The sequence below is a fragment of the Heptranchias perlo genome, chromosome 34, assembly GCF_035084215.1.
Source record: "Heptranchias perlo isolate sHepPer1 chromosome 34, sHepPer1.hap1, whole genome shotgun sequence".
Classification (NCBI taxonomy): domain Eukaryota; kingdom Metazoa; phylum Chordata; class Chondrichthyes; order Hexanchiformes; family Hexanchidae; genus Heptranchias; species Heptranchias perlo.
Window position 1 is genome coordinate 1262587 of NC_090358.1, and position 13419 is coordinate 1276005.

At 45.3% G+C, this 13419-nt stretch overlaps 1 protein-coding gene across 7 annotated transcripts in view; it reads left to right on the forward strand.

Annotated features, from left to right (window-relative positions):
- The window catches only part of pde8a (phosphodiesterase 8A), a 136022-nt gene that overhangs the window by 98571 nt on the left and 24032 nt on the right, over nucleotides 1-13419 (forward strand). For all 7 annotated transcript variants that reach the window (XM_067971237.1, XM_067971238.1, XM_067971232.1 and 4 more), the window contains 7 exons: nucleotides 3824-3964; nucleotides 6420-6508; nucleotides 8102-8150; nucleotides 8274-8322; nucleotides 9330-9404; nucleotides 10298-10368; nucleotides 11838-12002. In XM_067971237.1, coding sequence (XP_067827338.1) covers nucleotides 3824-3964; nucleotides 6420-6508; nucleotides 8102-8150; nucleotides 8274-8322; nucleotides 9330-9404; nucleotides 10298-10368; nucleotides 11838-12002 — 639 coding nt within the window. The remainder of the gene's footprint in view (nucleotides 1-3823; nucleotides 3965-6419; nucleotides 6509-8101; nucleotides 8151-8273; nucleotides 8323-9329; nucleotides 9405-10297; nucleotides 10369-11837; nucleotides 12003-13419) is intronic.

Sequence of the window (13419 nt, forward strand, 5' to 3'; positions counted from 1 at the left end):
CGAGCAATAGGGATGGGCAATAAATGCTGGCCTTGCCAGTGACACCCACATCCAAAGAAAGAATAAAAAACAAATTTAATTGGTCAATGATCTCATTGCTGTTTGTGAGATCCCACTGTGTGTAAAATGGCTGCTGCCTTTGCCTACATAACAGCAGTCACTTCAGAATAATTCATCATGTGTGAAATGCTACCAATAGTTTCTGAGAGATTTGCTAGGGTGCTATATAAATCCAAGCCTTAGTTTATCCCTTGATTTTGTTTCTGGAGTACATGACACGGCTGTGTTATGTTACAGGGGTTTGAAGATGCCTCAGCTGTATGATTGGTTAATTAGTGTTGCCCACTCCCCAAGATGCAGTGCTACTGGAACGTTGCTCCAAGCTGCTGTACCAATGGAGTCGTTTGGAGCTTTTTAATCAATGGGTGTTGTGGGGGAAAATGTTCTCCATCAAATCCTGTAATTGTGAGTAACTCTTCCATGTTGCTGAGCAATGGCAAACAGCGTGTGTGCCAGAGCAATCCAAGTGTCAGTAAATGGTGTCCCACTTGTAGTTTCTTATGCTGTAGTCTTTGGTCCAATCAATAGGACCCTTACTTACAGACGGAGGTCAGTCTGGGCTGAATTCTGATATCAGTCTTGGAGGTGAAAGGGCACACAGTTCACTGTCTCCTATATATATCATGCACACACTTTATTATCACTAAACACTAGGCGATCTCCCATGGCAGTGCACACAGATAATCAAAACCAAATGAAATGGGGTCAGAGGCCAATGGATAATTAAACCAGGGGGGACACAGACCTAATTCAGTCCCCAACTTAAAGCTATACATTCTGTCCTTACTTGTATATTTCCATCGTAAATTCCTATGTCGTCATTTACAATGAAAATTACTTCTGTAAACTGGTCATACAGTAGTTACACCCTCCCACCAGTGGTGATGGGGGAGGGTGTAATTACAGCGAGATGTTTACATAGGCAGTTTCCATTAGAAATTTGGACACAGGAATTTATAATGGGAAAGGTTGGCCGGGTGCGCAGACATTGGATTTTTAATATATGGGGATCTAAAATTGTGGTTCAAGAAATGTTTTATTTCAGGGGAAAAGTAGCTTGGTGTTTGGTCTTGTGGCACTTATTGATTCTTAGTTATGATTTCAATCACTGACCTCTTTTCAACTGTGAATTAAACTTTAACTGTAAACACATTTTAAGCAATGTTTACATTTTTCAAGTTTTGAAATTCTTAAGTATTCTAGTGGTTTCATGCCAGCCTGTACGGAGGCCTGTTGCTATGGCTATATCCTATTAGCTCACGTATCGTCAGTAAGCTGTAGATTACAGACATCGCTCTCCCCACCGCGGCGCGCGCTCTCCCTCTCTGCCTGATTCGCTGAAAAAACTGAAGGAGGAAGCTGCACGCAGTTGGGGCTGTTTGTGAGGGCCCGATGAGGTGTTAGTCGTGTGTAAGAAGGGTCACTCAGCTTGTGGGAGTAAGAAATGGACGGTGAGCATTTCCTCAGGATAGAAGTGCAGTCGCACAGGATTATCAAATCGTGTTTTTCTGAAGAAATTGTGTTGCCAAAAAACAGCATTAGGTGAGTAGCATCGAGTATCTTTTAGCCCAACAGCACAGCGTCTGTGTCTGCAATAGGCTGTTGAGCAATCGCATTTCTTGGAAAGAAAAAGAAGTGCTCGTTTACACAGCTCCTCTCTCTTCCTCGGAGTGCGTCACAGTCAATATTTGAATGTAGTCACGGTTATGTAGGCAAACGGCAGGCAGTGAGGGCCCACATACAGCAATGAAATGAATGGCCAGTTAATCTGTTTTGGTGTTGGTTGAGGGATCAATGCTGGTCAGGACCCTGGGAGAACTCCTTGCTCCTCTTTGAGCAGGTAGATGGGGTCTTGGCTTAACGTCTCACCTGAAAAACATTGCGTACCACAATACAGCACTCCCTCAGTACCGTGCTAAAGTATCAGCCTAACTCGGCCGGCCCGAGTCCTGTATTGGAACTTCTACCCATGACCTTGAGGCAAAAGTACTACCAACTGAGCAAAGCTCCCATTTAAATCATTCCCCTGCTCCTCAGTAAAGTGTTGGTGTTCTGTAGGCTGGTACCATTGGCTGATGGAAGAAATCTGCTCGGCTGAGTTTTGAGTGAGGATGCACTTATACTGCAGCGTCCGTGCTGTAATTCAGTTTCTGCTACCTGGCAATATGAGTGAGGAGTATGGAGGAGGCTATCTTACATCAATTGGACTTAATGCCACATGGAGTGTAACAGCTCCGTGGTGACAAACTGGGCTTGAAAAACACTTGGGCTCCTTGGTTACTCTTTAAACTCACCCATATTTAAATGTGAATGTGCCAACCTGTACAGTCAAAGCATTTCAAATTTCACACCCTGGTAGTTACTATATCAGTGCAACCATAGCTCTATAAATGTGGCTGGGTGCTGAGGCCATTGTCACCAACTAAAGTTTCAGAAGTTTGCAAAACAACTACAACACTTCCCTTCAAAGTTCTAACCAAGCCCGGCCCGAACCACAATTTAGAAGACAGTTCTGCCATGTTTTTTCTTGATATGTATTAATGACTTGGACTTGGGTGTACAGGGCACAATTTCAAAATTTGCAGATGACACAAAACTTGGAAGTGTAGTGAACAGTGAGGAGGATAGAGATAGACTTCAAGAGGATATAGACAGGCTGGTGGAATGGGCGGATATGTGGCAGATGAAATTTATTGCAGAGAAGAGCGATGTGATACATTTTGGCAGGAAGAATGAGCAGAGACAATATAAACAAAATGGTACAATTCTAAAGGGGTACAGGAACAGATTTGGGGGGTACAAATCTTTGAAGGTGGCAGGAGAGGTTGAGATCCTGGGCTTTATAAATAGAGGCATAGAGTACAAAAACAAGGAGGTTATGATGAACCTTTATAAAACACTGGTTCGGCCCCAACTGGAGTATTGTGTCCAATTCTGGGCACTGCACTAGGAAGGATGTGAAGGCCTTAGAGAGGGTGCAGAAAAGATTTACTAGAATGTTTCCAGGGATGAGGGACTTCAGTTACGTGGATAGACTGGAGAAGCTGGGGTTGTTCCCCTGAGAGGAGATTTGATAGAAGTGTTCAAAATCATGAAGGGTTTAGATAAAGTAAATAAAAAGAAACTGTTCCCATTGGTGGAAGGTTTGAGAACCAGAGGACACAGATTTAAGGTGATTGGAAAAAGAACCAAAGGTGACATGAGGAAAGTCTTTTTTACACAGCGAGTAATTATAATCTGGAATGCATGGCCTGAAAGGGCGGTGGAAGCAGATTCAATCGTGGCTTTTAAAAGGGAATTGGATAAATATTTGAAGGGAAAAAATTTGCAAGGTTATGGGAAAGACCAGGGGAACGGGACTAACTGGATTGCTCTTACAAAGAGCCAGCACGGACTCGATGGGCTGAGTGGCCGTCTTCTGTCTCGTAACTGTTCTATGATTCTATATTGGATGTCACTCAGCATAGATTGTATTCGCTCCTATAATTGGTCAGGAGCAGTGTAGAGGCTTATTCCCTCATCTGTTGGATTGCCATGTTGTTCACTGTCTCTCGCAGTAAGTCTTGAAGTAATCAGCAGTACAGAATCTGAACCACCACTAAAGCACCTTAAATTTCCAATTATGTCACTTGAAGAAAGTTCCTTAGGGCAACAGAGTCCCTAACTAATAGTTGCTGAGCCCTAAATATTAAGCCTTTGTTTGGAGCATGCATATCAGGCCTGAAATGTCCGGTTGATACCAAATTTTGCTTGTGTTCTGCAGTATGTGAATCCTACGTTTGAAGGGATGATGGGCTATCAGCGAGAGGAATTAATCGGGAAGGAGGTAACGGAAGTGCCTAGGAGTGATAAAAATAAAGCTGATCTTCTAGACACGATCAACTCCTGTATTAAAAAAGGAAAGGTGAGTGAGATGATAACTTGGTGATGGTTAAATGACCCGGGGGTGGGGGCTCTGTGAGGCAGTTGCCGATGTCTCTCTTGTTCCTCCCTTTTCTCTCCCCCTCCCTTCTCCTCCTCTCTCTTTCACTCTTAAATTAAACATTGGGCCAGAATTTACTGTCAAAATAACAGTGAGGCTAACAGCGCTCAGTGCTTTTTATGCGCAGATTGGAGAATGAGGTGGGGCTGAAGTGGGGCAGATGTGCGGCTAAATCCGGAATTTGCTGTCCGAGATGAGTCATTCCGCCTTCAACTTCACAAAAACAGCATCTCGCGGTCCGACTCACCGTTCAGATACATTGAACGATGTGAAGTTCCCATATTTGTATGGTAGATACGTAGGTTTACTTTTTCTTTCTGTCTCCTTTTTTTCTTTCTTAATCCAATCTTACTTTCCGTCTCTTTATTTCGCTTTCTGTACCTGATTTGACACTGAATTCACTATTTTAACTTACACTTCCTGATTGATGACTGTGCTGTTCATTAATGAATCTTCAATCTGATTGGTTAAGGAGATACACAGTTGCTTTCCCTGTTCACTCAGGTCCCAGATGCCCTGCAGAGGGCTCGTATCTCAAACTTAGAGCAACTTCCAATGCAAACGCTCCTGGAAAGTACATGGGGAAGGGCAAAGCTAACGATCAGGTGCCATTCGTTCGCTGCTTACAGTAAATTCTGGCCCAATCTGTCGTCATAAAGGGCTCGCTGTGAGTGGTGGTCACTTTTTTTTATTCGTTCACGGGATGTGGGTGTCGCTGGCGAGGCCGGCATTTATTGCCCATCCCTAATTGCCCCTTGAGAAGGTGGTGGTGAGCCGCCTTCTTGAACCGCTGCAGTCCGTGTGGTGACGGTTCTCCCACAGTGCTGTTAGGAAGGGAGTTCCAGGATTTTGACCCAGCGACAATGAAGGAACGGCGATAGATTTCCAAGTCGGGATGGTGTGTGACTTGGAGGGGAACGTGCAGGTGGTGTTGTTCCCATGTGCATGCTGCTCTTGTCCTTCTAGGTGGTAGAGGTCGTGGGTTTGGGAGGTGCTGTCGAAGAAGCCTTGGCGAGTTGCTGCAGTGCATCCTGTGGATAGTGCACACTGCAGCCATGGTGCGCCGGTGGTGAAGGGAGTGAATGTTCAGGGTGGTGGATGGGGTGCCAATCAAGCGGGCTGCTTTATCTTGGATGGTGTCAAGCTTCTTGAGAGTTGTTGGAGCTGCACTCATCCAGGCAAGTGGAGAGTATTCCATCACACTCCTGACTTGTGCCTTGTAGATGGTGGAAAGGCTTTGGGGAGTCAGGAGGTGAGTCACTCGCCGCAGAATACCCAGCCTCTGACCTGCTCTAGTAGCCACAGTATTTATATGGCTGGTCCAGTTAAGTTTCTGGTCAATGGTGACCTCCAGGATGTTGATGGTGGGGGATTCGGCGATGGTAATGCCGTTGAATGTCAGGGGGAGGTGGTTAGACTCTCTCTTGTTGGAGATGGTCATTGCCTGGCACTTATCTGGCGCGAATGTTACTTGCCACTTGTGAGCCCAAGCCTGGATGTTGTCCAGGTCTTGCTGCATGCGGGCTCGGACTGCTTCATTATTTGAGGGGTTGCGAATGGAACTGAACACTGTGCAGTCATCAGCGAACATCCCCATTTCTGACCTTATGATGGAGGGAAGGTCATTGATGAAGCAGCTGAAGATGGTTGGGCCTAGGACACTGCCCTGAGGAACTCCTGCAGCAATGTCCTGGGGCTGAGATGATTGGCCTCCAACAACCACTACCATCTTCCTTTGTGCTAGGTATGACTCCAGCCACTGAAGAGTTTTTCCCCTGATTCCCATTGACTTCAATTTTACTAGGGCTCCTTGGTGCCACACTCGGTCAAATGCTGCCTTGATGTCAAGGGCAGTCACTCTCACCTCACCTCTGGAATTCAGCTCTTTTGTCCATGTTTGGACCAAGGCTGTAATGAGGTCTGGAGCCGAGTGGTCCTGGCGGAACCCAAACTGAGCATCGGGGAGCAGGTTATTGGTGAGTCAGTGCCGCTTGATAGCACTGTAGACGACACCTTCCATCACTTTGCTGATGATTGAGAGTAGACTGATGGGGGCGGTAATTGGCCGGATTGGATTTGTCCTGCTTTTTGTGGACAGGACATACCTGGGCAATTTTCCACATTGTCGGGTAGATGCCAGTGTTGTAGCTGTACCCAATCATAGTTTCCCTTATAAATAATGACCCCTAGAACTGGATCAGGAATAATTACTGCTCAAGTCCAGGATTGGCCATGGGAGTCCCGCTACCTAAGTGAGGAATTCCTCACACACCAATGGGGGTAAAAAGAATTATCCTGATCCCAGTACTCGCTAAACACAATTGTATTTTAATTTAATGAATTCTTATTTAAACTATTTTTGCTGATGGTTTTCCAGGAGTGGCAAGGTACGTACTACGGCAGAAAGAGCAATGGAGACAGCGTACAGCAAAATGTGAAGATAATGCCTGTCGTGGGGCAGGGAGGGTGAGTGCAGCGTCTCCACTATCTGATCCATTCCCAGCACATCACTCAAATCTAAGTTTTCCACACGAGCTGTGACATTAACCTCTGCACCCTGTGTTTCTGCTCCCTGTTATACACAGGCTAATTCTTGTGATTTTTCTTTCAACTGATTAATTCTACTTCCGTGTATCCTGCACTCCCAGCCTCTCTAACGCTTCACTGCCGAGTGAATCATTTCCTCTCTCCTTTCCCAATCTACGTTTTTGGTCGTTGTTTTTCAGTGTTCCTCTTTGCCCCTCTCCCCTTCCCCCCCCACCCCAAAATAACTGGAATCCTTTTATTGGAGGGGTTGTCCAAGTCTCTGCCATTGGCACTTGGTGAATGTCGACCTGGATGGTGGGAAGTAACGCAGACCAACGTCTTGTATTTGGCTGCTCGTCTCCTGCTCCGACTCTGCGAGCTACACCTTGCCACCACCAGATCCAGGCCTGCTCAGTCAAAGGTCGCGGTACCTGCACAATTGGTGGATCAGGAGACGTAAAGCTAAATCTAGGTTACCGAAAGTTACGAGAAGGAATTTAACCTGAGCCTCTTGCTTATACCTGTGTCTGGAGTGTCTGTCTATTTTACAAGACTTGAGGTGAGGAAGGAATGTCGTGTGTGTTTATGTACATCAAGGGACTGGAAGCAAAAACAATGAATGAAAGATTCCTATTTTAGCTTCCCTTTAAGGATTCATATCTCGATTTTCAATGACTGGCTTTTATGCTGCATTTTTGTGCAGAGTAACATTACTATTTGTTTAGAACAAAGTTAAAGGCAAATGAGGATTTGAATTTTGGCCGCCAGTAGCTGATGAGAACGTGGTGTGAACAGGGCACAAGACGTTTTATTACAGAATGAGGTTGCAGGGATTCGGGTTGCCAACTCTGGACGTATCATCACATGATCTCCCACCTTTGGTCACCTGACACGTCCATCCTCTTTGTGCAATTGTAAACAATTTTACAACACCAAGTTATAGTCCAGCAATTTTATTTTAAATTCACAAGCTTTCGGAGGCTTCCTCCTTCGTCAGGTGAACGATGTGAAAAGGCCTTCTCAAACCTATCGGAAAGTGAATGGTCTCATCATCTGCCTTTTTTCCGGTATAACTAATAAACAAAAGTATTCAAAGAAACTTTTTTAAAAACACAATTTTTTAAATGACCGTATGATTTTTTTTTCTCCTGGGCTTTTTGCTCGCAGCAGTGGCAGGAGATTAGTCTTTAATTCCTGGAGAGTCCAGGGCAATCCTGGAGGGTTGGCAACCCTAGTGGGGACCTGAGCCCCTGTTTATTGCACAGCCCTCTAACCAAGATCAGAGTTGGAATCTGCACAGTTTAATATATTTAGAAATGGTTTCCTAAAAGGATCTCTTGATTCAGGCTGGTTTAGTGATCACTAATTGCAGAGGGAAAGCTTTGAGAAGCTGATATTGCACTCTCACTATTTTTGCTTTACTCATTTATCTGTGGCTGCTCAGCTCTCCCAGCTTTTAAATTCTATTTATCATTTGAGATCTGTGCTGCGGGAATTTATAAATATTCTAACTAGAGCTTCTTTCCTCAATAGGAAAATTAGACACTATGTGTCCATTAAGAGGCCATATAATGAAACCAAGGTAGGTTGGTGTGTTGTGTGGTGTGTGTGCGTCGTGTGTGAGATCTGTGCTTATTTCCTTTTCTCTCCTCCGCAGTATTATCTGGAGTAATGTTTTTCACACGGTCCTCTTGTGTTTCTACAGGCTGACAAATCTCAGTTATGTGATCGGGTTCAAGCCGAGTCTCAAACAGGTACTGTGTTATTTGACGTGTTGTTTGACGTGTTTCCCCTCCGAGCAGCAAACTGAGTGCGAGCTTTGTGTTCCCTAAAATAATAAGAATTGGGCGTCACGGTCTCCCTCGATTTGTCCGAGGTCGGATGGCGAAGGAAGCAGTTTGTGTCGAGGGAGTTCTCGCGAGGTTTTGGGTCGCCCGCTGATGAGTCGGTGACTTTATCACGGAGCACGTGCAGGGTTTTTTTTTGCCTTTGGAAGATTTAAACTATTTTTCTGTTATCAAACCGTGGCCAATATAGGTGGTGGGAAATCCACTGTTTGGAGGGGAAGCTGGGAAGGGATGAGAAGACGATGTGTCACGGCGGGGGGTGGAGGCTGTAACTGTGTTTTAGTTGTGGGATTCAGATGTTAAGACCTGAGCACTGGTTTACTGTGCAACCCTCCAACCATAGTTGGAGTTGGGTCTAGACTGATTGGAATCTGTACAGTTTAATATCAATAAAAGGTTTCCTAAAAAATCTCCTGATTCAGGCAAATTCCGTGTTCATGTCAAGCACTACACAAGGTATTTGATTGACGTGTCCTTTTGTTTTTAACTAAGCGGCAACTTAATGCATTATTTTTGAAATCGGAATGTGTTGCTCACCAATGTAAGCAAGCAAGAAATCCATTGGCCACGATGGAGGAACTCCAATAGAGGTTCACACCACCATTCACCTCGGTATAAAATTAACAGTCCTGCCTATTGATGTTGACTGAAGCCTCCGACACAGAGCTCCAATGCCCAGTCTGAAACCTGCTCTCCACTCTGATCCTTTCCTGGGAGATAGGTTTTCCAGTCTTGGGTGCATCTGGCTGGGCGGGAAGACTGGCTGATTAATCAAGGATTTGTGTTGATGGTATCCATGGAGATAAGCGGGCTAGACTGCAGCATCCTGTTGTCAGGAAGAGGGTGAGTATTGGGCGGGGAAGGAGAGAAGCTTTTATTCTATCTGGTTTAATGGTTCATTGCTTCCTTTACAGACATCCATACTTGCAAACACAAAGACAGGAGGAAAAGTTCTGATGTCAAATCCAACACATCACGGGGGAGTGATGGTATGTTAAGTGCTACAAGGTCACAGTAACCTCTGCTGTCGCTTTATCTAACAGCGTGTGTGTGAAACAGTGACCTTGGAAAACATCAGTCAAAACTACAGTATGTTCTAGGATTGAAATGTGAGACTTGGGTAAAAGGGACATAAATACTTTGTAAGGCCTTACTAAAAGTAATAGTTAACCTAATATTTTGGATTCATTAAGTGCAACATTTCCTGTGACTGCAGTTGTATTTTAGCACCAACATTAAAGCTTTTTCGTGCATTTCAATACTTTGAGCTAAGTATTTTCTAGTTCTGTGCATCTCAACTTATAACATGGAATGAGGACAAGCAGAGGTCAAGGCATCCCAAGTCATTCTGTGCCAACTCCTAGTGGCTGGTTATGGACCGACATTTGCAGTGTCAAAGCAGCTGATGCTCTTGCCTGAGATGTTGTGCAGGGAAGTGCCTCAGGAGCTGAAATAGATCAGAATTGCAGTCTACGTGTGACATGGCTGGCTCACTGGAGTGATTTAATGTATTCCATATATCCCCAATTTATTGGTAATGTTGCTTTGATCTGAGATCTTTACATCCTGTTCAGCTGCTACATTTTAAATCTGAGATCGATAGATTTTTGCTGGCCGAGGGTGTTAAGGGATATGGAGCCAGGGTGGGTGGATGGAGTTAGGATACAGATCAGCCATGATCTCATTGAATGGCGGAACAGGCTCGAGGGGCTGAATGGCCTACCTACATAGGGAGTCAACATGTTCTGTTTAGATACATAACCAGAGAGCATAGGTCAAAAACTAGCTGTACAAGAGGTGCAGAAAGATCCAATCTCCACAAGTTCTGGCCTCTGTGTAGTATCTTTATTAATGTGTCTGTCATGTTTTGTTCAATCCACAGGTAGCTCCCAGCCCAGAAGGTCCTCTATTGCCCGGATACATTCCATGACCATTGAAGCTCCTATCACAAAGGTAGAACTGAATTCAAAATCAATACTGAAATAATACAATGTAATCTAGTTTATTTTTAAAGTACTTCATTATATTAAATTTTAAGTTTTTATAATGGTAATTTATGAACTAACCGCAAAGCAGTGAAATTAAATACCTCGGTGGGTGCGTTATGGCCCCAGCCTTACCTCAGTGGGAGCCCGCTTTCCTCTGCGTCGGAAGGACCTGGGTTCAACATAAGAACATAAGAAATAGGAGCAGGAGTAGGCAAATCGGCCCCTCGAGCCTGCTCCGCCATTCAATAAGATCATGGCTGATCTGATCCTAACCTCAAATCGAAATTCATGTCCAATTTCCTGCCCGCTCCCCGTAACCCCTAATTCCCTTTACTTCTAGGAAACTGTCTATTTCTGTTTTAAATTTATTTAATGATGTAGCTTCCACAGCTTCCTGGGGCAGCAAATTCCACAGACCTACTACCCTCTGAGTGAAGAAGTTTCTCCTCATCTCAGTTTTGAAAGAGCAGCCCCTTATTCTAAGATTATGCCCCCTAGTTCTAGTTTCACCCATCCTTGGGAACATCCTTACCGCATCCACCCGATCAAGCCCCTTCACAATCTTATATGTTTCAATAAGATCGCCTCTCATTCTTCTGAACTCCAATGAGTAGAGTCCCAATCTACTCAACCTCTCCTCATATGTCCGCCCCCTCATCCCCGGGATTAACCGAGTGAACCTTCTTTGTACTGCCTTGAGAGCAAGTATGTCTTTTCTTAAGTATGGAGACCAAAACTGTATTCAGTATTCCAGGTGCGGTCTCACCAATACCTTATATAACTGCAGCAATACCTCCCTGTTTTTATATTCTATCCCCCTAGCAATAAAAGCCAACATTCCGTTGGCCTTCTTGATCACCTGCTGCACCTGCATATTAACTTTTTGATTTTCTTGCACTAAGACCCCCAGATCCCTTTGTACTGCAGTACTTTCCAGTTTCACGCCATTAAGATAATAACTTGCTCTCTGATTTTTCCTGCCAAAGTGCATAACCTCACATTTTCCAATATTGTATTGCATCTGCCAAATCTCCACCCACTCACCCAGCCTGTCTATATCCCCTTGTAGGTTTTTTATGTCCTCCTCACTCTCTACTTTCCCTCCCATCTTTGTATCATCTGCAAACTTTGATATGTTACACTCGGTCCCCTCCTCCAAATCGTTAATATAGATTGTAAAGAGTTGGGGACCCAGCACCGACCCCTGCGGAACACCACTGGCTGCTGGTTGCCAGTCCGAGAATTAACCATTTATCCCAACTCTCTGCTTCCTGTTAGATAACCAATCCTCCACCCATGCCAGAATATTACCCCCAATTCAGTGATTCAAGTCCCACTCAAGTCTAAAACGGTGCAAAGTGTTTCTGGGGTGCTGATTGTAAATAGCTCAGGCTATTGTTAATCGGTCCCTTTTTGTTAAACTTTATTTTTAAGGTAATAAATATCATAAATGCTGCACAAGAGAGCAGCTCCGAGCTGGTGGCCGAGGCTTTGGATCGTGTACTAGAAATTCTCCGAACCGCGGAGCTGTACTCGCCGCAGCTCGCAAACAAGGACGATGACCCACACACCAGCGACCTGGTCGGTGGGCTGATGTCAGTAAGTTTAGCTTGAACTACAACCTTCAGAAGCATTTTACAAAGTCCTGTGGAATGTTAGTAACTTTCTAGTGTTCGCGTTAGACTGAGTTCACGCACATGGAGTGTGTGCGTGTGTGAGCCCTGTGTGCGTGTGTGAGCCCTGTGTGCGTGTGTGAGCCCTGTGTGCGTGTGTGAGCCCTGTGTGCGTGTGTGAGCCCTGTGTGCATGTGTGACAGTACCTTTTTGTATGGATGTAGGAATCAGAAGAAGCCATTCAAGCCTTTGTTACTGGTTCTTTGTTTGATTTCTTTTCCTCTTCACTCTAACACCAGCTCTAAATCCTCAACTCCCAAACCCACAATCTTTCAGTTTCCATTTTGCTTTAACCGAGTCTGGGTTCAGTGTTTAGTTGTGGAGTTTGGTAAACTTGGGCCGATTGTCACTCAGGCTCCCAGTGCAGCATTGGGCTTGATCTTTTGCGATTTCTCAGTCTGCATCCCTGCAACCTCTCAGCAGTAGGAGTGCCCCACTCGGGGAGTCAGCCCCCCTCGGGGAGTCAGCCCCCAAGTGTGAAGTCGTCACTGCTAAGTTGTGCTGCTGCTCTTTGCTTTGATGAACCCTCAGCTCTATTTCTAGAGTGTGAACTCCCATCTAAATATTGCACACTACCTGCAGCACCAGTCGTAAGCAGGAGTTATGGCACGGGGGAGGACAGAGAAAACTGGCCGGGCTTCCTAGTCCCGACTGCTGTCTGGTGACCCCTGCTGCACATGTCTAGACACCAACAGCTTTGGGCCCTCCACAGTTGAATAGCTTGCCAGGCTGAAACATGAAGAATGACCTTCAGTAAACTATTGGAGGGCTGGAGGCATCAGTAGAGTCATAGAGTTATACAGCACGGATAGAGGCCCTTCGGCCCATCGTGTCCGCGCCGGCCATCAAGCCCTGTCTACTCTAATCCCATATTCCAGCATTTGGTCCGTAGCCTTGTATGCTATGGCATTTCAAGTGCTCATCCAAATGCTTCTTGAATGTTGTGAGGGTTCCTGCCTCCACAACCCTTTCAGGCAGTGAGTTCCAGACTCCAACCACCCTCTGGGTGAAAAAGTTCTTTCTTAAAGCCCCTCTAAACCTCCCGCCTTTTACCTTGAATCTATGTCCCCTTGTTATAGAACCCTCAACGAAGGGAAAAAGCTCCTTAGTATCCATCCTATCTGTGCCCCTCATAATTTTGTACACCTCAATCATGTCCCCCCTCAGCCTCCTCTGCTCCAAGGAAAACAAACCCAATCTTCCCAGTCTCTCTTCATAGCTGAAGCGCTCCAGCCCTGGTAACATCCTGGTGAATCTCCTCTGCACCCTCTCCAAAGCGATCACATCCTTCCTGTAGTGTGGCGACCAGAACTGCACACAGTACTCCAGCTGTGGCCTAACCA